We start from the raw sequence: 26,664 nt of genomic DNA, 5'->3' as shown, positions 1-26,664 counted from the left end.
GGCACTACTACAATTGATTCTTAGTCTATTATTTCTTATGAATTTGTACAATTTGTCAGGAGGAAGGTTTAATTTTCTTTTCATCTTTTCCAAAACTTTCTCTTTGTTGGAAAATGAAACCCAGTCGCAATTTATTGAACTAGTGTCGAGCCCAAAATCATAACAGCAGTTTGCTCGCAGGGTTTTCACGGAATTATGGGTTCAACAAACAGAAACGGTTAGAAAATCAAACAATAAAACACCTGTTGTAAAAAAAAACAATAAGCCTGACCAACATTCACAGGAAACAAGCAAATGGCAAACTGTCAGACCAGCAGGGGAAATAAAATATAAAAATTCAGTCATGTTGTTTATAGATTCAGATTATTGTCATTTTGCTTGGATTATTAGCATTTTATTCAGAATAATTACCTTTTTTCTTGTAGTTTGTGTTGCAAGTTTACCGTATTTTCTGCACTATAAGGCGCACTTAAAACTCAAAAAACTACAGTGCGCTTTACATATGGATTAATTCTGGTTGAGTTTTACTAACCTGGGAGCGGTTTTGTGTAATACATGCGCCTTATATATGAAAAATAAAAAATCGACATATAATAAGTGCGCCTTATAGTGCGGAAAATACAGCAAATTTAAATTATACTCGTCAACTTCTCGCCTGCTTTTGACTTTCAACAATAAATTCCCAGCCACCCGCAGCAGCAGAACCATCTTCTTGTTCAAAACTATCCATAACTAATTAATATATCAGTTTGTGCAGTTTTTCCATAATTGTCTTGAAAAGCTGGACTTGAGTGAGAGAAAACGTCCTCTTTCTCACGCCTCAGACTGCGTATCCGTACTTCCTGTCGTACTGGACTGGGGTGTAGACCTGGTTTTTGCTGGAGGGCAGGTCAGATTGCACGTCGTCGGACCAGCTGAGCTCCGTGCCCCCCAAAGGGTCATAGGTCACGTGGTGGGAGGGGCCGCTGCTCCGGGTGGTCCTGCGGCTCACCGGGCGGCTCTCCGGAGGCGGGACGTCCTCTCTGTAACGGAAGGAAATGGGTTGTGTTGAAGGACATGAGATATTTGAACGGTTATTGGTCTTTAAATGTGCTTTATAGTGGTAACGTTAGAGAATGTATCATTAGGATTTCGGGTAACATTTTATTATAACTACACTCTACCTAAAGACTTACCGGTAATACATAGTGGTCAAACGGTTCTAATAATTAATACATTAACCCTAATTCCTAACCTAAACCTTAAGTAGTTACTAAGACTGAATCATGCTTAACAAACTATATGTTCATTATGAATTAAGGTTTGTTCATGCTTTTTTACAGCAAATTAAGATGTAGTTATTATATAGTGGCACGGGATTTAGTGTTAGCACTCCATCTACTGGCAGCAGTGGGTTTTAATAAAGAAAGAGTAGGTTTCCCTCGACATGCGATTGGAACAACGTGTTTTCTGAAGTTCAGAGAGAGAGGACTTAAATCAAGTTAAATACAACCAAGTAGTTTGGATGAAGGAACAATGATGTGTTATGTGATGATAAGTGAAGTTAAAACGCTCAGAATAACTTGTTCTTGATGTGTGTCCTTTCAGGGGGCACTTTGTTACTTTTCTTGTATTGTTGCCCGTCTCCATGACGATGGAATTGTGCTGTGCCTGGAGGTATGTTGTATCTATCTCCATGGAGACACCATGCAAACCTCTTCAACTCCCAAAACTTGCCTCCACTGACCCTGACTGTGTGATTTTTATTTTACTTTATTTTTTTAAATCTTGTTCACTCCCACTAGAATAATCCGCTAATCAACACCTTTTTTGCTGCAGTTCAACCCAAATTTTCAAAATGTGACCACTGACTGATCCAACTACCGTCACCACCGCAGGTTTAACCCCAGAGAACTAACTTTGATTTACCCCATGATGATTTTTTGGGGGGTAAGGCACGTCTGTTTATTAAATCATCAGAAATAATCATTACAGTTTGAATAATGACCTCAGTGATGAAAGTTTGTGCATTTAGTGCATTATCCGACAATTCAATCCTATTTGTACTGCACGTCTCTCAAGAATATATTTGTATTATTCATAACAAAATGCAATACCCTTTGTTTTTACCTCAGAGTTTAATGCTTTGTCTGTTCATTCTGCAAAAGTCTGCAATGTTTTTCAGTCCCACGTCATTTTTATTGTTTAATTGGCATGTTTTTTTTGCTTATCACGCCTCATTCAGCGTGGCAAAGCACCAGTTTTTCACCTGTCCCACTGTAAACGGGAAACACAGTGTATACAACTGAGAGGAAGAGGGAAGAGAAGAGTGGGAGAGCTGTGGGGCAGGAGAAGAGAGGTGCAGTGAGAAAACCTGACACAAATTGCATTTATATCAAACTCTCAATTCTGTTATTTCAGGTTAATGAATAGTTAGTGAAACAGGCAAGAATGAGCCAAACCTTGTGGCATTTCACATCAATCCAACAATGCCAATGCTTCACTACACATTGAGCTCAATGTTACTATTCCACTCACACACACCATGAATAAAACTGCATGTATCCGCGATGGCCTTGGAGTTTGTTGTAGCCGTTTTTGTGTCAGACTCAGCTGCAGAATCGCCTCCCGTTCCCCTCCTCTGCTCATGGCCAGGGTATTATTCAGCGAGGTAGAGATTTCTTCTGGCACGCTTGGAAAACGAGTGCGCTGCCCTGTCTGCTCCGATCCATTCTGCTGCCAGCATTCAGCACCGCAAAACCTTTTAAATTCACTGTTTGTGTACGTGCGCGGCTCCAAGTGGCATCTGAGCACAACAGGAGCCGCCCGAGGAGGAGTTTCAAGGCCCAGCGCGGTGCAGAATGTGTGACAAACTGAATTCTAGTGCTGGTTATTACCTTTGCAGGGCTTTGACGATGGTTTGTTGTGTGTATTCTTGCAATAATGATAATGATGGTTTAGTACATTTTGCCACACACTTTAAACATGAGTTATTATGTTATTTTTGTTCATTACTTCATATATTAGTTACCCCGTTTTACACCAAGCTGTTGTTGGTCCTAGTTCTGAGCCAGTGCCCGTTTCAAAACCATTCAAACTACATTTAGTCTGCACTTGCTTTAATTAAGTAATGGAAAAGGCAAAATAAAGTCAGTCTTAGCTTGAATACAGGAAAAGCTAAGGATCAGTTAGTCGAAAAAAAACAAATAAATGAATAAATAAATGCTAGCAACAGTCTCCAGCCCCTATTTGGTTCAAAACGGAACTGAACCAGACTCCTGGTGGAAAAGGGGTATCATATTTTCCGGACTATAAGTCGCACCTTTTTTCATAGTTTTGGCCGGGGTGCAACTTATACTTATATTTATACTTATATACTTATACTTATAAGTCGCTCCGGAGTATAAGTATAAGGGATATCATTTGTTATTTTCACACATTTCATTCTCCAGTGCAACTTGTATATTATATTCGTCTATATTATGCATTTTTTGGCTGGTGCGACTTATACTCCAGAAAATACGGTATATATCATGTAACTTTAGCTGTGGTGAGTTTGACAGCTTCGTAGGCTGAAATATAATATGAAATAATGAGATTATAAAGCTATAGCAGACAAAAGATGTTTAGCAAACAATGACCATTTCTGCTTGTAAATGTAGTATTTTAAAAATGTGCCTGATCAGAGACATAGATACACTTTATTGTTCCCGTAGGTAAATTTGTCCTCTGCATTTGACCCATCCATCAAACCATCAGGAGCCGCGCAGCCCGGGGACACATCTGCAAACACTTCATGACAGCATAACCATTACGGCTGTGAATATGTGGCGGACTTTTATTTTTCCATTTCATGCTGCAATTTCCACCCAGGTGCAGTTTTGACACAAACCGTGACTCATCTCCCAAATTGCAGTGTTTACGCTTTAGTGGGGCCCCAGTAAGTGACATGTGTGAGCAGAAAATACCACTGCTGGCAATGGCCCTACAGCTCAAAATGGGAGAGAACGATTTTGTGCGTGTCTGTCCGCCATCATTGCGCCGCACTCTCCTCCCACAAGGTAAGAACCAGCATTTTAGGTCATCAATTTCAGTTATTTTGGAAATATTTGTTCAGAGCAGAAAAGCCGGCCCTGGAGCAGAATTTGCACCAAGTCAGATGAATTTGCACCATCACAGAACAAAGCGTCTTCTCAGTGGAACAAAAGCCGGTCGTTTTTCCCAGTTGGCTCCAAAATTGCAGAGTGTAACCGTTCACCAAACGGTGCTAATGCAGTGCTGAACTCGACTGTTTTAATATCAAACACAGGTCCAGGATTTCACCTTTAAAGAAGAGTAACCGCTACGTCATGTACTGGTCAAGGCTGAAGCTGGGGCTGCACAATAAAATGAAATAGAATACAAAAATAAATAAAATGTAAAAATGCCGGTAAAATAATAAAATAAAATAAAATAAAATAATATAATATAATATAATATAATATAATATAATATAGTATAATATAATATAATATAAGGCTGCTGCTTGTAGTTTAGACCATTACAAACATATTCTGAAATTTGTGTATTCGTTTATAAGTTCATATTCCGGTCTTTTTTTCTTTTTTTGTGCAAATGTTGACGCTCCTTGACGTGTTCACAAAGTGCACTCTGAAAATAATCCTACTTTTTCAACCCGTATTGCAAATCTCATCGCAATTGCAATATTAACATGCAGTATATTTATGTCGCTTTATTTTTTCATTGTTCATTCCTATTGCAGACAACAGAGGGCGCTCTTAATGACTAAATTGGCAACAGAGGTGGAGGTGTAAAGTTTTCCAAATGTAGACATTATTTAAAGTTAGAAAATGTGAATTATTATATGTTATTATTATTATATATAAGCCAATCCAAGCACAAAGGATGCACAACATACACAATTCAGTTATAAATCGAGTGACACAGATGGATCGGCCAATCAGCTGCTGGAGAAGGAAAGTGTTTTGACATAAAACAATGGTCATAACATGTCTAAAAGTGATGCTCTGTGACATGTTCTGTGACATGTTTGTGACATGTTCTGTGACATGTTCAGTGACATGTTTGTGACATGTTCTGTGACATGTTCAGTGACATGTTCTATGTTCTGTGACACGTTCTGTGACATGTTCTGTGACATGTTTGTGACATGTTCTGTGACATGTTTGTGACACGTTCTGTGACATGTTCTGTGACATGTTTGTGACATGTTCTGTGACATGTTCTGTGACATGTTTGTGACATGTTTGTGACATGTTCTGTGACATGTTCTGTGACATGTTCTGTGACATGTTCTGTGACATGTTCTGTGACACATTCTGTGACATGTTTGTGACATGTTCTGTGACATGTTCTGTGACATGTTTGTGACATGTTCTGTGACATGTTTGTGACATGTTCTGTGACATGTTTGTGACATGTTCTGTGACATGTTCTGTGACATGTTTGTGACATGTTCTGTGACATGTTTGTGACATGTTCTGTGACATGTTCTGTGACATGTTCTGTGACATGTTTGTGACATGTTCTGTGACATGTTTGTGACATGTTTGTGACATGTTCTGTGACATGTTCTGTGACATGTTCTGTGACATGTTTGTGACATGTTTGTGACATGTTTGTGACATGTTCTGTGACATGTTCAGTGACATGTTTTGTGACATGTTTGTGACATGTTCTGTGACATGTTTGTGACATGTTCTGTGACATGTTCTGTGACATGTTTGTGACATGTTCTGTGACATGTTCTGTGACATGTTCTGTGACATGTTCTGTGACATGTTTGTGACATGTTCTGTGACATGTTCAGTGACATGTTTGTGACATGTTCTGTGACATGTTTGTGACATGTTCTGTGACATGTTTGTGACATGTTTGTGACATGTTTGTGACATGTTCTGTGACATGTTTGTGACATGTTCTGTAACATGTTCTGTGACATGTTTGTGACATGTTCTGTGACACGTTCTGTGACATGTTCTGTGACATGTTCTGTGACATGTTCTGTGACATGTTCTGTAACATGTTCTGTGACATGTTTGTGACATGTTTGTGACATGTTTGTGACATGTTCTGTGACATGTTTGTGACATGTTCTGTGACATGTTCTGTGACATGTTCTGTGACATGTTTGTGACATGTTCTGTGACATGTTCTGTGACATGTTTGTGACATGTTTGTGACATGTTCTGTGACATGTTTGTGACATGTTCTGTGACATGTTCTGTGACATGTTTGTGACATGTTCTGTGACATGTTCTGTGACATGTTCTGTGACATGTTTGTGACATGTTTGTGACATGTTTGTGACATGTTCTGTGACATGTTTGTGACATGTTCTGTGACATGTTCTGTCACACGTTCTGTGACATGTTCTGTGACATGTTTGTGACATGTTTGTGACATGTTCTGTGACATGTTTGTGACATGTTTGTGACATGTTCTGTGACATGTTTGTGACATGTTTGTGACATGTTTGTGACATGTTTGTGACATGTTCTGTGACATATTTGTGACATGTTTGTGACATGTTCTGTGACATGTTTGTGACATGTTTGTGACATGTTCTGTGACATGTTTGTGACATGTTTGTGACATGTTTGTGACATGTTTGTGACATGTTCTGTGACATGTTTGTGACATGTTCTGTGACATGTTCTGTCACACGTTCTGTGACATGTTCTGTGACATGTTTGTGACATGTTTGTGACATGTTCTGTGACATGTTTGTGACATGTTTGTGACATGTTCTGTGACATGTTTGTGACATGTTTGTGACATGTTTGTGACATGTTTGTGACATGTTCTGTGACATGTTTGTGACATGTTTGTGACATGTTCTGTGACATGTTTGTGACATGTTTGTGACATGTTCTGTGACATGTTTGTGACATGTTTGTGACATGTTTGTGACATGTTCTGTGACATGTTTGTGACATGTTTGTGACATGTTCTGTGACATGTTTGTGACATGTTTGTGACATGTTTGTGACATGTTCTGTGACATGTTTGTGACATGTTTGTGACATGTTCTGTGACATGTTTGTGACATGTTTGTGACATGTTCTGTGACATGTTTGTGACATGTTTGTGACATGTTCTGTGACATGTTCTGTGACATGTTCTGTGACATGTTTGTGACATGTTCTGTGACATGTTCTGTGACATGTTCTGTGATATGTTTGTGACATGTTCTGTGACATGTTTGTGACATGTTTGTGACATGTTCTGTGACATGTTCTGTGACATGTTCTGTGACATGTTTGTGACATGTTTGTGACATGTTTGTGACATGTTCTGTGACATGTTCAGTGACATGTTTTGTGACATGTTTGTGACATGTTCTGTGACATGTTTGTGACATGTTCTGTGACATGTTCTGTGACATGTTTGTGACATGTTCTGTGACATGTTCTGTGACATGTTCTGTGACATGTTCTGTGACATGTTTGTGACATGTTCTGTGACATGTTCAGTGACATGTTTGTGACATGTTCTGTGACATGTTTGTGACATGTTCTGTGACATGTTTGTGACATGTTTGTGACATGTTTGTGACATGTTCTGTGACATGTTTGTGACATGTTCTGTAACATGTTCTGTGACATGTTTGTGACATGTTCTGTGACACGTTCTGTGACATGTTCTGTGACATGTTCTGTGACATGTTCTGTGACATGTTCTGTAACATGTTCTGTGACATGTTTGTGACATGTTTGTGACATGTTTGTGACATGTTCTGTGACATGTTTGTGACATGTTCTGTGACATGTTCTGTGACATGTTCTGTGACATGTTTGTGACATGTTCTGTGACATGTTTGTGACATGTTCTGTGACATGTTCTGTGACATGTTTGTGACATGTTTGTGACATGTTCTGTGACATGTTTGTGACATGTTCTGTGACATGTTCTGTGACATGTTTGTGACATGTTCTGTGACATGTTCTGTGACATGTTCTGTGACATGTTTGTGACATGTTTGTGACATGTTTGTGACATGTTCTGTGACATGTTTGTGACATGTTCTGTGACATGTTCTGTCACACGTTCTGTGACATGTTCTGTGACATGTTTGTGACATGTTTGTGACATGTTCTGTGACATGTTTGTGACATGTTTGTGACATGTTCTGTGACATGTTTGTGACATGTTTGTGACATGTTTGTGACATGTTTGTGACATGTTCTGTGACATGTTTGTGACATGTTTGTGACATGTTCTGTGACATGTTTGTGACATGTTTGTGACATGTTCTGTGACATGTTTGTGACATGTTTGTGACATGTTTGTGACATGTTCTGTGACATGTTTGTGACATGTTTGTGACATGTTCTGTGACATGTTTGTGACATGTTTGTGACATGTTTGTGACATGTTCTGTGACATGTTTGTGACATGTTTGTGACATGTTCTGTGACATGTTTGTGACATGTTTGTGACATGTTCTGTGACATGTTTGTGACATGTTTGTGACATGTTTGTGACATGTTCTGTGACATGTTTGTGACATGTTTATGACATGTTCTGTGACATGTTCTGTGACATGTTTGTGACATGTTCTGTGACATGTTTGTGACATGTTCTGTGACATGTTCAGTGACATGTTTTGTGACATGTTTGTGACATGTTCTGTGACATGTTTGTGACATGTTCTGTGACATGTTTGTGACATGTTCAGTGACATGTTTGTGACATGTTCTGACTGCGTGGCGTGGAGAGCGTGTGCTGTGTACCTGATGTCGTTGGCGAGCTCTTTGTCATATCTGTGGCGGCCCCTGAGTTTCCAGTACATCACGGCGATGAAGAGCAGCAGGATGAGGATGAGGAGGATACAGCCGATCACCGTTCCCACGATCACCGCCGCTCTGTTGGCCGCTGCGGACGCATCATCATTATCTTAAGAGCTAAACAAACACATTCCAAATTCTGAAATCAAGGAAATTGAAGGCAAAATTAAAGTGCAACACTACAATACAAAATAACATAATTCAGAGACTCAAGGCTGGTTTGAAGTGGAATCAACCACAGAATATCATAAAATATAAATAATCAATGTTGTTGTGGTAAGTGATAACCATTCAGATAATGAAGTGATATCACAGCTTGGTTTAATGACATTTATATTTGTATTTTCTTAGTTATTAGTTGTTTGTTTAACTGTACACTAGGGCCTGACCTATATATCGGCCCCAGGGAGCAAGACGTCCATTCAAGTCAATGGAGTTTGCTCGGTCGCTAGCACATTTCGCCACTTTAGCCTTTAGCCCCAGCTACAGCCGGTAGTTTGTGCAGTAGTTGTGTGGAAATAAAGTCAAGTGACCGCTCTGACCAATCAAAGTGAAGGTTGTGTCCTAGAAAAAAAACGAATGACCTGAAAATAGGCAAAAATCGCTACAATATCCGTTAAAGCTGTATGTGACCTTTACCCTTTCAGCCGAACACGAGCAGTTTGTTTTTACTTTGCTCTTTACGGGAAAATGCTTTCTGGGTCGTTGAGGATTTTTTTCGCTGCAGGACCAAAGGACTCTCAGCAGGTTTAAACTAGCAGTGCCCTGTCCAGATATTTGAATTGACCCGTGGCACGATGCCCCAGTGTTTTGCACAACTACATGTGTCTGTGAAGTAATTTTGTCGTGTCTGAGATGTCGTAGAGAAGCTCCAGAGTGACGCTCCTGTTTGTGTCGCTCTGACCAATCACGGCTCGGACTGAGGCGGCGCTGGATTTAAACTCTGAACTAAACTACTAAGAAGAAAAGTAAACTTCAGCACTGATCACACCAGAAGCTAACATAGAACTTACTTTTGATCAAAGCCTTTAAAATTCACTGTTAGGGGCAGAATAACAATAAATGTCACTTTAATGAACCCAATTTAGAATGAATAGAGCCTGACACACATTTTATAATCAGCTGCCTCTAAACTATTTATTTTACATAATAATAATCACTAAATATATCAGCATTTATATGGCACCTCCAACATCCTTTTATCATATCGGAACCCCAAAATCCGATATACACACGTTTTGTAAACATAGATCATTATTTACAGAAGTTACAGTTTTGTAGAAGCAAAATAACATTAACAAAAATGGTTGCTTATTGTTTGTTGTATTTTTTTTTTAAAGTTCTGATTATTTCATTTTTTTGTTAATTATTGAAAATGTCTTAGGATCAACTTAATTTCACCTGCATTTTTAAAATTTTGAACACGAGTCCCTGACGGGGATGGAATGGGGTTAATGATGTATTCAAACTTCACTCTATTCATCACAAATCTGAAACAAAAGACAAAAGATTAGGACTCAAAAGGGCAATTAGCAGCCAGAGAAAATCAAGCCTTCAAAAGAATATACGCTAAACTCCGGCTTTCACTTTTGCTTTAAGATTTTGATCAGTTGTAGCTTTTTCATTCGAGCTCTTATTAGCAATGATTTTGCTTAATGTCTCTACCTTCAGCACCTATAATACGCAACTATATGCTATTGATTACTTCAATTATGCACAATCCTCCTCCCTATCATCTCCATAATTATAGAGTATATCTTTCATTCCTTGTGCCAAATAGATCCCGTCAGCTCTTTAATGCTCTGGTAGAACCCCATCGGCGGCTTAATCTTCAAGAGCGAACATCCTCCTGTGATAAGCTCTCATTCCAACATTGCACCTGTTGCTGCCTGTAATTACCTGCTGCTTATGCAAATCTGCTCCCCGAGCCTCTTCAGACAGCAGCTCATATATTTAATGTAATGATGATTTAATATTCATACTCTAGGAAGGATCTGTGCCTCTATTGATTTAAACAGTTTCTCTTGATGCCACACAGCATGTTCTGACACAGTTTGTCAGTTTGTGGGATTTCAGTTGGATGTTGAAGTTATTTACCATGAAATCCTCAGGGAATATTCTGGCATTGATGAAACTAGAATATTGAATTGAACAGTGTGGCTCCATGTGTCCCTCATAATCCTGTTATTACAGCTCTAGAATTGCACATTTGGACTTTGACTTGGCTCTACAAAGTGGGCCCAGTACTATGTGCAGTGTGGAGGCCCTCAGGGAGGTGTCCTAGCCCTCTTCCTCTTCACCAACTATCCCAGTGTTTTTTGTCACAACACTGGAATTTCAAACTCCATTCCAAAACAAAGGCCAATTTTGGTACCACAGATCATACTTTTTGTAAACAAACATAGGTTATATTATATTATTATGTGTCTTCTATTAGTTCTGATATGGATCAGAAGTGGGAATTACAAATCTATATTAACACACCTGGCTCGCCCCCAGCATGTTAACAGTTTTTATCAACTCAATTTTTACCGTAGAAATGCTTAGAATGAGTCTGACGATAATTTATGGATTTAAAAACAAGGCAGAAAGTCTTTGAGCTCTATGACATGACAAATCCGGAGGCTCAGAGGTGAGGACTTTCTAGTAGAATTCATCAAACTTGTGTGAACAAACATAACTCCAGGTATGTTTCTGATGAGGAAACAATGTAAACATGGATAAAAGCAAAATGCCCCATAATCTGTGTCCTGTAAGTATCGATACTTAGTGTGTTAGTTTTAGTATTGATTAGTATCTGTGTTTTCGTCACCACAGGGACAGCTGGGTTCTGCACATGTTCTGTCGTAGATCCTTGTGGAACGTAAACTGGAGTGGATTCACAAACACACTGCACAGGTATTGGCTCTACCTCGTGACGTCAGTGCAGTGTTTGGAAGTGAGGGGGCGCTGATGAGGGCCTCACTGTGACGGCACCAGCCACACTTTGTGGGAGGAGGGTGACTAATACCAAACCCGCCTCGTTTGTAAAGATACTTCCTTCCTGCTGCTGTCAGGCTGCACAGTAAACATTGTTGAACTGTGCATCATTTCATTCATTCATAAGTGAAATATTCAGTTCAGTTTATTTCAATCACACAAGACAGTGACTAAGATTAAGCCAATACAATCCCACTGTGGTCCGTTTACATCCATAAACTGTCCAGAAGTTTGTTTTCATCTCATTAGTTCTATACAGACTACAATTACTGACATCTTCCATACTTAAAACCATTATAAATATGTGTTAATTGATGTAATAAAATGTAAATATATGATTATAGTTGTGTGATAAATGTTATCTGCATCATTAGTCTAAGAGGAAAAGGGGCATGTGTGAATAATGGCATATGTGAAAAGTGTTGTAAAGAGGAGGCAGAAGGATGTTTACCCCAGGGAGGAGGGCTAGGTAAACATTCCCCAAGCTCTTATCTGTAAGGAAAATACAGAGACAGTTGTAAAAATAAAATGCTTGATGTCGAGTTAACCAATGAGAAAAGTGACCCGCCTATTATGTGTGAAATGTGAAATAAAAGGACTCGTAAGAGGGAGAAACGCTGAGAGAAATTGGAAAGTCATCAGGGTGCATATGACAGCTTGACTTGGCTCGCCTTTCTCTCCCTTGCAAGCCACACAAAAGTCTGACGTTTCTGTGTCGTTTTATATTCTAAGTTGAATTATGTTCTCTGACTGTTAAGGAATAGCATTGATTTATGTGTAATTTCTTGACAATTTATATATTTTGGATGACATGAATAATTAAAAACCCTGTATCTGACTTGTATTTGTTCTAGTTAAGGTAAATTCACACTATGCAGAGATGCAGAAAGACATCCAGGGACACTATTTCTTTCTCTTCTACCAGCCAATCACATAGTCTATAATGAGAACACTGTAGTGAGAAAAATGCCTGTGAAAATGCCAGTTGTTTCTCTGTCATGGTTCAACATCAGAGTTTAAGAGGATGATTTTACCTTCAGCCTCACTAAAACTTTCCCGTGAACCACACTCCTGTCCTCATAACGTCGACACTCTTCACGGCGGGATCCCCTTTCTTTCTGAGCGTATCGGGGCTCACGAATGGCTCGGCACGGACACAAGGAGCTCTCCGTTCGTGTGACTCACATCTGTTGGCTCGGAGGTGAACCTGGCATCGCTCCGAGCCCACGGCGTTGGTGACTTCGCAGAGGTAGAGTCCCGCGTGGCTCTGAGAGTGGTTGCTGATCTTCAGTTCTCCGGTGGCGTCGTCTGTAAAAAGCACAGTTCTAATTCGATATATACTTCATGCAGCGTTGGTGGAGCTCAGTTATATTTACATTTACTTAAGTCACTTTTTCAACAAACTGTACACATTTTCAGAGACTGTACTTTACACCTACTTTTCTTTATGTCTACAGTTTGCAAAGGCTTCATGTTGATACTGAATTTGAATAGAGATGTGCCAAAATATCTAAATACTGTCATACTAAATTTGGTGATACAGTATCGATATCGTGGGCTGCAGCGTCGATAAATCGCTGAGTCATTTTTGGTATGATTCCCCGGATTACAACAATGTCATTTTGAGCGTTTTGATGATTAAAATGGGTGTATTTCATGTTGAGTTTGTGCAGTTTGTCGAGGTTTAACAAAGACAAATGTTGTCTTTAAAAAAATAGTGATGTATCGTAGAATATCATCAGCAATATATCGATGATCACATGTATTGCAAAATCGTGATATTATTGCATTGTGAGCCGTGTATCTCATCGAATGGTGAGGGACCCTGTGATATACCAATTACTATTACCTAAATAGTTTACCCAATACATTTTTTTAAACTGTTAATTTCTTGGATTTATACTTTATACTGCTATTTGAGTGATGGTAAACTTACTTGAGAATATTTTCTGGCGACTCAACCCGCCTGAATTTATGAAATGTTATTAACAATGTCCTGAACTAGCATTAGGTCATGGGATATCTTCTTCATTCTATAACGTTCTAAAATAAAATAATGGTAACACTTTATGATGAGACATGTCCACAAAACATTTAGAAACAATCAATACCCATTAACTAATCATTACAAATATAAAAAGTACATATATTAATGGTGTTTCTGGAAATGAGCATGGAATACAGCCTCCTCTACCCCATTGCCTACTCTTCTACCCCCTGTTACATCACCATCTTTTTCTCTCTACTTCTTCTGTCTTGTTCATTTTATCTGTATATTAATGTGTATTGTACGTGTTGTCCCCCCCTGTCTGTAAATACCCCCCCTTTTTTATATATGTTCAGCGTCTTTGGGTCACTGAAAAGCGCTATATAAATAAAAGTTATTATTATTATTATTATTAATTCAGGTGTAAAAAAATGACCCTTATATCTTTCAATTCAGATATCAATCGTTGTCTGTCTTTTATTTTTTTATGCAGAGTGATGGAGAGACGAATGGAACAGTAAAATGATGAATAAATAAATAAAAATAATAATTCTCTCATTTGCTCAAACCCGCTGCCTAACGTCACCTCGGGTCTTTGATGTGCAGTAGCGTCCTGTCGCCAGCAGAGGTCAGACTTACGCTTTTGCTCCAGACTGACCCCCGATGGCCCGCTCTGCCTCTTCCAGGTGTACGCCAGGGGCCCCGAGCCGCTGGCAGACTTACAGTGCAGACTCACGGGCTCCCCCTCCGTCTGGGGCCCCTCCACCCAGCACCGCGGCACTGACGGCTTCACTGCACAGAGCACACACACAAAATATCCTTTACCACTTGCTTAAATGAACACATATTTTAACACTTAAAGGAGACACTTTCCCAGGTACTTAAACTTTAACTTTTCTTTTGTTTTTGTTTTAATGATTGAAAAGTGGCTACGTGACATTTTATAACCCTACATGTATTACTCCAACTCTTAATTGTCAAATAATTGCAACTAAGTACAAGGAAGTGAGAGGGGGGATAGGGGGTAGGTGAAAACAGCGAGCACTCCAGCGTCAGTTGCAGGACAATACAGGATTATTCAAACATGCAGGAATCAATAGAAATACAACTTTGAGCAAATTAATGGTAAAAAAACTCCTTTTGCATAGTATGTCTCCTTAAAACATGTTGATCAGAGTGACCCTCGTGGGGACTAGGCCTGTATTATTATTGTATCAATTAGAGATTATTATATCAATTAGCAATATTAGAGACATTGTTTTTGGGGACTTCATGTTTATCGTGTGTACCATTGCACTATATTATATTTTATCACTATTTGAGCTGTATATAGTAGAATATTAACATAGGTATGGCTCAATAATTGTACTAACTAACTACTGTAGTGTTAAGTTAGTTAAGACTAAACAATGTTGTCTGTGTCTGGAAATCTACAGATTCTGTTGTAAAAATAATGCATTTTCAAACTGAGCTCTTTAATGTGTTAAAGCTAATGTTCTGACTTGTGTTCTGGTTTGTCAGTCAAAGATGAAAACTGTCTGAAGAGCATTGTAAAGACCTGTTCAAAGATATTACGAGTGCAGAAGCCCGACCTTGACTCTTTCTGGAGCTGGCACGATGCATCATGAGCAGCTCGCCTCACATTCTCCCTCGTGTCCTCTGGGAGGCGCTATCTCACCCCCAGCAGGAAAACCAAACCAATTTGCCAATTCCTTTATTCCCTCTGCCATTGGGCTGTTAAAAACCGCATGAGGGCTGTAATTAGGCAGCGTCAGTAGTTTTTATTATTTTTATGTGTCTATTGTATGATTTGTCTTTTATCTCTGGGATGGCGCTGTGTGCTTCCATTATGACTCACTCTGCCTCATTTGCACTTATGCTTGAATACTGATTATCTTTTGATGTCCATTCTGTTGCATTGGCACTTGACCTGTGTAAACTGTGTGTGCTCTTTTATGCTGCAATCTGGGACTGCAAATGGAATTGCCTCTTTGAGCACAAATAAAGTTTTCTGAACTGAAGTTTTAACCCTCATCAAAAAAATACCTGGAGTTCTATTTAGCTTCACTCACACTTGTTTGATGAATCCTGTTAGAAAGTCCTCTCCTGAACGTCAAAAACACTCGTCACGCATCAAAGAGCTCTTAGATCTTCTGAAGATCTCGGATCATCTCTATGATTTATATAAATCATAGCTTTATGTAGAAAAATCATAGCTTTATATAAATAAATCATAGCTTCATGTAGATTCAAAGCTCTGGGCATTTCTGCCTCTGATCACAATGATGTGATCACAAATGGCTGCATTAACAACATAGAACATGTCACTGCAGGAACAATAACTTGTACCTTTCTCTGAACCTCAACATGTCGGAGCATTTGTTTATCTCTAAAACGTGAAGGTACTGAAGAGCACGTTTAAATACAATACAAATAATGCAGAATATTTGTCCTTCAACTGTTCATTGTCAGGGATTCCCAAGCGTCCCTCAAGTTCTCACACATTTCATCCAATTACAAATGTCCATCCCACAACCCTCAAAAAAACAAAACATTTCTACTTTAGTAAGAGTTTTCCCTCACACGCTGCTCGTTTGGTGTTTTCATGTTGAACGATTCACGTCAGTGTAATATTCGTGACTCACGTCGGTTGGACAGCTGATCTCTCAGCCTTTTCCCGCAGTGTGTGGGCGTCAAACACGTCACTACGTCCTCCTTCAAACACTCGAATGGACTTTTGAAGCGTGTACATGGGTCATCATTAGAGACAGTCTTTTCTGATCTATTTGTCCATTCATCATCACTCAGAGATATTCATTAATTATTACACTCATGTTTTCTTAGAGCAGACATGGTTGTCAGTTAATGTTTTTAGCCCGGTTTGAGCTGCTTAATACCTCAGTGTAAGTTCTTGTTTTGAGATCAAAGTTACCTTTCTTACACGACTTGGAAAACATGCATTTTTACAGATGAAATAAAGCAAAATAGTAAAATAAATAACCTAAAACGCCTTGTACAGCGTCAAATGCAAAGGGCAGGAGAGAATACACTTCTCTTCTGGTGAAGCTTGGTGTTGTACGATCAGCTGATGTTGTGATGGAGCGGTAGAGACGAGCGGAGCGTTTAATTCTAATTTAAAAAAGCATTTAAGCACTTCAAATTGTCCATGTAGGTTCACGTTTGGGCGACAATGTGGATAACAGTGGTTGTGGATCGTTAATCTCACATCTAAAACCTTGTGTCACATGTGTCAGGGAGAGCACAGGGTCTGAGAGGCTCTTCAAGGTCGCTTTGGCCATTTTACGGATGGTTGTATTTGGAAACGCGAGGTCGCCGAGGTCACGGTTCACCGTTGAGTTCACCTACACCTACTTGACAACAACAGTCCAAACGACATGAATAATTCAAGCGCGTGACATGTGCTGTAACTCAACCCAGACTCACCCATGACAACCAGGGACACCTTGCGAGTGTCGACTCCAGGGGACTTTTTCACTTTGCATTGGTAGGTGCCAGTGTGGGCCGGGGTCACTGCAGCGATGGAGAGCGAGGCGTCTCCGGTGGAGGGGTCCGGGCTGGAGAAGCTCATGTCTTTGGACAGAAGGGTCTCAGAGTGGACGTACTTCGAGAGTCCGCTGTAGGAAACCAGCTGGACAAGAATGACACAGTGTCAACAATGTGTTTGACAAGCTCAGGGTCAACACCACAGGGAAACATTTAGGTCGGTTTGCTCTCTTTAAGGTGCATAAACTGACTTTTGTGATTGTAAATCCCTCGCCTGGTCGTCCTAATCTTATGGAGATGTTGTTGATTTACCTGGAATGTTCCAAAGTATGGCATTAAACGAAACCTTACCTTTACTATACTGCAGTTTTATGCCATACTGTGGAACACTCCCCAGCAGTAATGTTACATGGTGCCACTTTAAAGGACACATATCAAACAATATTTGTATTGTTATGGCCATTAAACCTTCACTTTGGCATTTACTATTGGCAGCAGAGGGAATTATCATGGGGAAATAAACAAAAGATAGCTAGTCCCGACATGTAAATTTATTTTATTTTATTTATTTATTTGACAGGGACAATGCAATCATACATAGTTACAAAACAAAGCTAACAGTTGTTAGGAAGGCATTTTGATGGCATAGATGCTCAGAACAAGTCTGGTGTTGAGCTATGTCACACACAGCACCTCTGAACCCCTTTGATGTCACAAATTACAAGTGTTTTGTGAGGTTCAGAGGAGGAGCAGAGAAGACAACCTGGTAACAGCATCAGAGAAACAAAAGACAACTCCAGGTATGTTTCTAATTAAGGAACAAAACTTAGTTAAAATGTCAAAACAACCAAAACTATTTAGTTACTATATTTTTACTGAATGTACAATAATTTTGAAAAATACATTTTGAAAGATTGTAAGTAGCAGAGAAAAGCTAGCCAGGATTTTATTGGGTTTAAGACATCAAAACATGCTTAACTGCCCAATTATACATTGAGATGGAGAACAGGTCAGAGTCTATTGTTTATGGACAATATCTCTACCACGAAGTTCAATATCTTTTTGCTGAATAGTTCTGAAACAACTCCAACACAAATGTGAGATTTTTGTCAGTTGAAAAGACTTTGAGCAGGTGCATGGAGCCAATTTATAATAAAACAATATGTTGATTCAACATTTGGGGATTTTCAGTTGCGATTGCAAAAACAGTAAATCTCCCATAGAGTTATAAGCCCTGCCTTCTATCTGAAATTAGGACATCAAATTCTAGAAACAGAACATAACTTTTCATAGACATATAAACTAGTAGACGAAGCATTGGATATTCACGCTGTCAATTACTCAGCAACTCCACTAGTCTGGTAAGATGAGAGGGACGTCAGTATTTTTCCTATAGCTGTTAGCACTGGGTTACATGTATGTGAGCCCTTGTTAAAAGTCACTGCTCAGTATGTTTTATTTTAGTAATAATTCGCATGTAAGACTATTTCGAGCTAAAGGCTTGTGAGACTCTTTATTTTATTGGTGAGGAGACCAGATAAATGCAATAAATATCATGAAGTAAACATTGTGTATACCGTATTTTCCGGACTGTAAGTTGAACCTTTTTTTTAATAGTTTTGGCCAGGGTGCGACTTATAATGTGATGTTATTTGTTATTTTCACATGACAACCACAAGAGGGCGCTCTAGGCTCTAAGCGACACAGAAAAAGAATCTGCACTTCTTCTACCTCCGGAGTTTGGGGAGTTGTTTAGAAGTGACACAGAGGAAGAATAATTCAATGGATTTAGTGATTTGGGGTAAAACTGATGCTTTGGTAAACTTGTTAGCATGTTCTTTATGCTATAGTTATCTGAATAACTGTTCATATGTTACATTAACATACCAGACACTTACCACAGTTCTGTCTGTGCGTCATGTAGCTGAAGGTGTTAGCGTTAGCATACGTACACCTATTCACCATGTTCTCTAATCTGTTATTATTTTAAATTGCATTTTAAGATGAAATGTCTGTTCTTGGTCTTGGATTTTAGCAAATAAATTTCTCCCCAAAAATGTGGCTTATACTCCAGACTTATGTATGTTTTTTCTTCTCTACTATGCATTTTTTGGCTGGTGTGACCCAAACCCTTTGGGGATTTTCTTTACCATTCATTTGTGTGTGAGCAAGTCTGAGCAATGGGCAGAGATAGAGACTTTTGAGTCTATGAATGTCTGTGGGAACAACTACACAAGAAATAACATCTCTGATTCCACTTAAGGCGCCCAGACAAAGAACTTTTATTCCCCGGAGTTTATACATCAAAAACACTATAAAGACCAAAAACGCGGAGGATTTTCATTGTGAAAAAGCACGGATAATAGAAGAATACGGTGTGAATACAACCTATCATGTGCATTTATTCTAGTATCCAAGAATTCAACTCAACAACACTATTACAAAGTACTGCAGAGGAGAAAACACTCTCCATGTATCCCTCTCTTACCATCTGGTCCTTCTGGGTTGTGTCCGGGCTGATTAGGGACCATTCGATGTCCAGGTCGCCAGTGTCAACAGGGCTAAGCTTGAACTTACAGCCCACAACCACAGTGTCTCCCTGGGCTTTCATCATGGTCTGAGGCCCACTGTCCACCAGCTCCACGGCCCACGCATCCCAGAACTCTGCAACACAAGCAGAAGACGTACGCAATTACGCAAAAGGAATAACTTACATTTGCAGGACTTTCAAAATAAATACTTTGTTTCAATTTGCTTTAGGCAAGTGGATTGGGAATTTATATTTCAATTGTAGGATGCAATTCACATTTTTGAGGGAGACACGCATTTGACAAATATAAACTGATTAACTAATTCAATACAATATCTTTTCATCCACAACCAATTTCTTTCTTCATTCTTCTGCTTCCTTTTCATCAGGTGTAACCACTATGAGCCAGTGCTCATTTTGAAATCCAATGTAGTTTTTGTCAACAAAATGTTATGCTAATGTATGTATTGTATTTTATTGTTACAGGGACAGTGCACAAAGTTACATTGACAAATACAAGGAAAGATGCCTTATATCACAATATAGGAAAATATGTTGATTTCCCCCTGTCGTCCCTGGGAGTCTGTGGGGGGCTGTGGCCTGAAGTCCACAAACGCCTCCACTGATTTCCCCACATCAACTGCACCATCAACTGCCACTCCTTCAAAATAAAGTAAATGTCCTCGCTTTCTAATTACACTTTATAATGTTTTATTGAAACAATATATGTCTTTTACATGTTAACTGCCAAAAGGAATTTTCACTCAAATTCAATAGTTCTATACTTCAAACCAATTCATAGCTGTAGAAAGTTAAAATACCTTCTCTAAATACTGTGCAGTGAAGTAAATTCAAAGTACCCAACCCATGTAAAAAAATATTACAGATAACACTTTGTCTATACTCTTCTGTACACGGTGCACGTCATCATTCTTTTGTATGCATGTGATGGAAGGATTATACGCAGATGTTCATATTGTTTGAGTTTGAATGCAGACAGTAGCATTCCTTAAATGCTCTCTGGCAAAAGTAAAGCTTATTATTGTCTCAGACCATAATTCTATTCACAGTACAGGAACACATGAACGTAACATACTCATGACTCTTTGTAATTAACTGTAATTGCAACTAATTACTGTAATAATAGGCCCAAAGCAGATCTAATTTATATTATTCTGTGGGAAGAGTCTTTTTTTAGAGAAATGGAACTCACTGGCTGCAGACACATGGTTAAGTTTTAACTAAGCAACGGTTTTAGAGAAGAAACGTTACTATCACTGTTTGAATGGCCACTATACATCAGTTATGTTCCCGCAATATGCCTGTGCTTTGTTTATATTATGCTAGTTTGTTACACCTTTAGCATTTCCTAAACCTAAGATCAACCTAAGAAAGTACAAATCATTTATCATATGGGGCTACAGACAATTACAATACCGGTAGTTTTTTTTTAGACATACTCCAACAACTGTGAGTGGGACATTTTTTTTTACAAAATATAGTATTCGTTTTACTATTGCAACAACATAATCACTAGGGACAGCGGTAGATCTCGCAGAGTTCCTTGTTCAATTCAGTTCAATTTGTTTTCATAAAGTACAAATCAAAATAGCAGTTGACTCGCAGGGCTTCTTAAAATTGTGGATGTAACCAACGAAAAAAAACATCAAATAAACTGGTCAATAATAAAGAAGTGGAAGAGGCACAGGTAAAAAACTAAAATAAAGCAAGTGTACCAGAGCATCTCCAGTAATGTTTGTACTTCTGTGTTGTCGTTACTCTTTATTGTGCACATGAAGCATTTTGGGCATTATACTTTTATACCTATGTTCCCCCGGTACCTATGTTCTTCTACGGTACGGTACCTCATATTTTAAAAATGTCCCGTATTCCACGGTGCATCCATTTCATTTCATGTTGTTGAGTGTAGGCCTGTTGTCTCGAATCTCCTCAAATGATAGAATATGCTCCTCGTTCAACCACATAAATACGGCTCCACATCCCCAATAAATGTGCATAAATATATAGTTTTACAGCATAACATATATCAGCATATCAGAATCCTCAGGTTAGAGTGCAGATTTTCCACCTGGTTTACACTTCATATCTCTGTAATAACTGCCGCAAAGTTCAATGTCTTCTCTGTCAACATAAATAAGCAAAAGTTAAATATTTTGCCATTAATAAATTCCAAATGCGTGATTGTTGAAATATAACATTTATATTACTGGTTCGTGGAGCCAATCCCCCCCAAAAAAGGTATGGTTAAATGTTTGTGGATTTATTTCTGACTCTCACATAGAGGTACACAGGCACCTGAAAGTAAGACATTATCAAATTCCAGCACCAGGCCGTCCACTACAGCGAAGGGAAGTTCCAGGGTCATTTTGAGTGTTTTTGCTGCTCCACTCAATACCTGGAGGTGCTTTCACACACCAGCCACAGTAAAGTGTTTTTCTCCAGGCTCTGAAGTGTGAGTGTCCATCATAAAAATGTAGAAAAAAACTTTCAAAGTTCTGGTACAAAACATCTTCAAATGGAGTCTATACTGTGGCTGGTACGACTGAGTATAAGGGCCATTCCAAATAAAAAAAATATGAGGCCACTACAAGAATAAACTTGTAACATTTTGCCAATAATTTTATTTGATTAAAGTGAAAGCCAGTAAAAATCCATACATTTACGAGAATAAAGTCACATTTTAACTAGAATAAAGTTGTAAATTTAGAATAATGTCGTAGTGTAAATAAAAACGTAATTTTCCAAATATGACGATGACATTTAATCATTTTGGGGCCAATGTGTCAATGTTCACCACGGCCAAAAGATAAGGCCCTCATAAGAGCCTGACATTAAAGTGTTTCCTGGCCTTTAAAATGTAGTCCCACGTGTGCGCTGATTACAAGACAGAGCACCACTGCAGTTTAGCAGCACCTCTCCTGTTATGCATTATTCACAAAATGTTGGATTAACCCTCTACTTTCTCCGTGGCGTAACCGTAGTGAACCTTGGAAAAGGGCTGTAGACGGGTGGAGGAGCCTCGGTGTTATATTTTCACTTACTCTGCTCCTCTATTGCTTCGAAAAATAGCATAATACTGTACAGTACAGCGATACAGGGTCTGGAGCACCGGCCCCAGACCCCGCGGTACAGGGTCTGGAGCACCGGCCCCAGACCCCGCGGTACAGGGTCTGGAGCACCGGCCCCAGACCCCGCGGTACAGGGTCTGGAGCACTGGCCCCCCGGCCACATGCCCACCCACTGCGCTGAAGTACGCGCGGTTTTACTGTGTTATAAAATCTATGCAAATAACTCAAATGAACGGTGACTTTGTACACAGTTTAGAAGTGTGAAGAGGCCAAAGTTGAGGGAGAAGATTATTGGTAAAATCCTCCGAGACTCCATCACCTGCTGAGGCTGTGACTCTCAGGGCGGTCGTTGTCCTGCCCAGTGCCCAGGGGGAAACTGCACATGGGAAATTATGATATGTGATGAATAAAAGGCCTGCATTATAAAGTTTGACATCTATTGTGGGACTTTGTCTTAACTTTTGACTTATATAAGCCAATCGCCATCTGCGTGATTCGCATTTCTGTAGACATTTTTGAAAGATTCAACATCAGTCCTGTGGTGGAATTTCTCTTGAAATAATTCTCGGGAAATAAAGTAAAACAAAAGTGAATGTTTAATCCTGTTGTTCAATCAGAAATAAACTCTCGCTCGCGTGAACTCGTCAGTCACTCTCATGTAGCGCAGATTTGTCCACTCAAGATTTGAATATCCAAATGTTATGAGTTTGTTGTTTTTTTGTTTGCAATGGCCCTAATACTCGTGGGCTGGAGAGTCAATACAGACCCAAAATTGTAAGTTAAGGAAAAGAGAGAAAAAATTAAAATATTTGAAAAACTATTTCTTGGATTTCTATTCGATACATTTTTTCTGACAAATGTTGCTTTAGAGTTTGCGATACAAACTGCAGATTCCATCCAATACTAAAGAGAATTGTATTAATAATGATGAGACATTCTGTGCCAACATCAGCCAGTAAATGGTCTTATAAAGGCCCGACCCGGATATCGACCAATATCATGGAAATGATACTGAATCCAGCTATTTATATCTTTTTTGCTTGACACTGACATCACTCTCCAGGGTCGGCTTCTATAACTGTCTAATTTAAACACTATTTATTGCTTCACAAATTAACATACATGACAACACCTTTATTTTATTAACCGAATGTACTGTCAGAAAAAAAACTGTTTATTATGTTTTGATAACATGTCAGCACTACTTCCTTTATTTTCCGTCTTTCCTGCTCAAAACAAAGTCAAACTCAGGTACATACAGTATATCACTGGTGGTACGTGTGGTCCTAAGGTGGCACTTTTTCCTTGAGTCATTTCTCAGGTATAACTACTGCGGCAAAGATGTATGAGCCAAATCCTTTCTTTAGTGGTACTTAGTGTAAAATGTTAAAGAACCTCTGCACTTGACAATACTGCAGAGGAACAAGTGGGGATAAGGTACATTAAATCCCTTGCTCAGCTTGAAAATGTTGCCATGCATTGTTTTTCAGAAAGGTTTGCGAGCTGTTACCAGGGTAGCCTTCAGTGACAGGTGTTGGCAGGAACGCTCTTCAATATTCTACTGCTGTGTGCGGAGGCAGAGTCACAGAATCACAAACAGCCGCTGGACTTTTCCCACGCTAATGCATTTTCAAAAGCTCGCTGTTCATTGCCTCATTTAATGAACGTCCACTTAGCTCAAATAGTAACTTTATTTTCATGGAACTCAAGCTACTGTGAGGACAAACCGCTGATAGTAGCTACTTCCAAACAAGTACTTTAACCTTGTCCCATAAATAAATTGAATAAGAGCAGCGTGGAAGAAGAAGGCACGGAGTACATTTCCTGGTAGATCCAAACTGAAATCTTCTGAATATAATACAAACAGAGCCGTGTCAAAAGGTTTGTTTATTCCAGTGACACGTTGGAAAGTATAAGCTCATTAGCTTGAGTCAGCAGAAATGAGATGTTTTCAGGTCTGTGTTATTTACTCTGTTTGTTCATCCAATATTTGAATTTAAATTTTTTTGACAAACACGTAAAGCGTCATGTTTGTTTCGATAAAGACTGACCATGTGTTTCTCTGACTGGCTAAATGTGTCACGCCAAGCCAAGCCAGGGATATAAGACCAGGGCCCAGTCCACGCGACGATTTGTGCGGTTCAGGTGGTCGTTATACGCAGCATATACACATTTTTTTGCAAATCGCTTTGACAACCGTCATCAGCTTTCATCGTTTCATGGTAGTCATGGCTGGACGCAGGTGACAGAACTGTGAGCCTAAACGCCACGATACAAGTTTGTGGTCAAAAATGTTAATCTACAGAATACTTTGTTGTACTTAGAGTGTGTAGTTGGCATTAAAGGAGGAACTGATGTAAAATTACGCATCAATAAATTAAGACATTTGCGAAAGTAAAACGAGCAGGGGAAAAGTTACCCAAAGAACTCAATAAATAAATAAATAATAACATTTTTTAAAAGCAAGAAAATATGTTATAAACTGGACACTATGGAGGAGGATATATACAAAAAGTACTGCCACCATTAGTACTATTAATACTATTAAATACTATTAAAGACTATTCGACAATATAATCACAATTATTATACCATACAGACAAACGCACATGCAAATACCTTTTATAACAATTGTGGAATTATTAAATAAAAGTGTAAAAAAATAATAAACAATGTATTTGATTGATTTTAATTTGTAAATATTCTCTGTATAGAAGTCATCATATTTCAACCATTATTTTGTTGATATGTATTTAAAAAATGTCAATAATTGATCAGAACCCACAAGGAACATGAAAAAGAGGAACTGGAGCATAAACACGCCTTTCATTTTTGTATAATTGTCGTCGTTTTAGTCCCATTGACAAGGATCCCGAACAACAGTATCCTCTTTCCTTTACAAACACCTCGATTTTAGTTCACACAAAAGCCACTTCACAATGAATGAGCCACGCCTTGGACGAGAAAAGACAACAAAACAAACACCTGTAAGTCTTCCTCCCCGTGGATGTGTTTGAGTTGAGTCTGGGGACGGGAGGAGGTCCACGTGTGATTGGCTGAACCCTGTGGCCATGACAACCAAAGAAAGCTTACACCACCATAGGGACCGCTTTGTAAATGCATGGGATAAAGGCTGTGCAATAATCCTACTTTTTTGGTTGTGGTTGTTGTTGTTGTTGTAGTAAAATCAGCTTGTGTACATTTGTAACAACAGTAACATGGAAGCTACTGTTTATTTATAGGCTTACCATTTAATTTTAACGTTTTTTGTTGTTGTTTTTCTGCTAATATTCTGCTAATACGTGCAAGTGTAATCCCCCTAGTGGCTGTTAATACTTCAGAAAACATCAATTAAAAAACACATACATAAACCTTCTTTAACCACATGTAGGGTACGGTAAATTTGCAGCTTATTACATGCAAATCTAGCTTACAGCTCTTGGCAGTTATATATAATTTTCCGGACAGTGTATTGTGAAGTATTTAAAGTAGTTAAACAGTCATTTACATTTCTTACCTGTAAACACAATTGCCGTGCATAGCAGGAACACCGCAGACTTAGATGGGACTTTGAGTACGAAGGATGATTGTTCAAAAATGAACATATTTGCCCAATAAATGCAAACACTGAAATTTATTGGGCATAAAAAACACAAAATTCGATAGATAAACTGCTTTAAAAAGGGACAAATTCCTACTAAACCTGGGTTGCTTTAAGTCCTGGGCTCTTACGGTCAACAGTGCTCAACAGAACTAACTCTCCTCTCACTCAAGGCACATCCCCCT

The 26,664-nt window shown here is 38.9% G+C and overlaps 1 protein-coding gene across 1 annotated transcript; it reads right to left on the bottom strand.

Annotated features, from left to right (window-relative positions):
• Positions 1-820: 820 nt before the first annotated feature.
• On the bottom strand, positions 821-26,609 carry vsig8a (V-set and immunoglobulin domain containing 8a). Its single transcript, XM_072453827.1, has 7 exons — positions 26,396-26,609; positions 19,748-19,923; positions 17,200-17,404; positions 14,395-14,547; positions 12,954-13,076; positions 8,736-8,877; positions 821-1,022 (listed from the first exon to the last, which is right to left on the bottom strand). The coding sequence occupies exons 1-7, from the start codon at positions 26,481-26,483 to the stop codon at positions 821-823; spliced, it is 1,089 nt and encodes a 362-aa protein (XP_072309928.1). The 5' UTR covers positions 26,484-26,609.
• Between the last annotated feature and the right edge of the window lie 55 nt (positions 26,610-26,664).

Source organism: Eucyclogobius newberryi, unplaced genomic scaffold (genome assembly GCF_026437365.1).
Source record: "Eucyclogobius newberryi isolate DKJ021-1_F unplaced genomic scaffold, fEucNew1.0.hap1 SCAF_2, whole genome shotgun sequence".
Lineage (NCBI taxonomy): Eukaryota > Metazoa > Chordata > Actinopteri > Gobiiformes > Gobiidae > Eucyclogobius > Eucyclogobius newberryi.
Note: the sequence above shows the minus strand (reverse complement) of the source record. Positions and strands in the feature narration are given on the sequence as shown.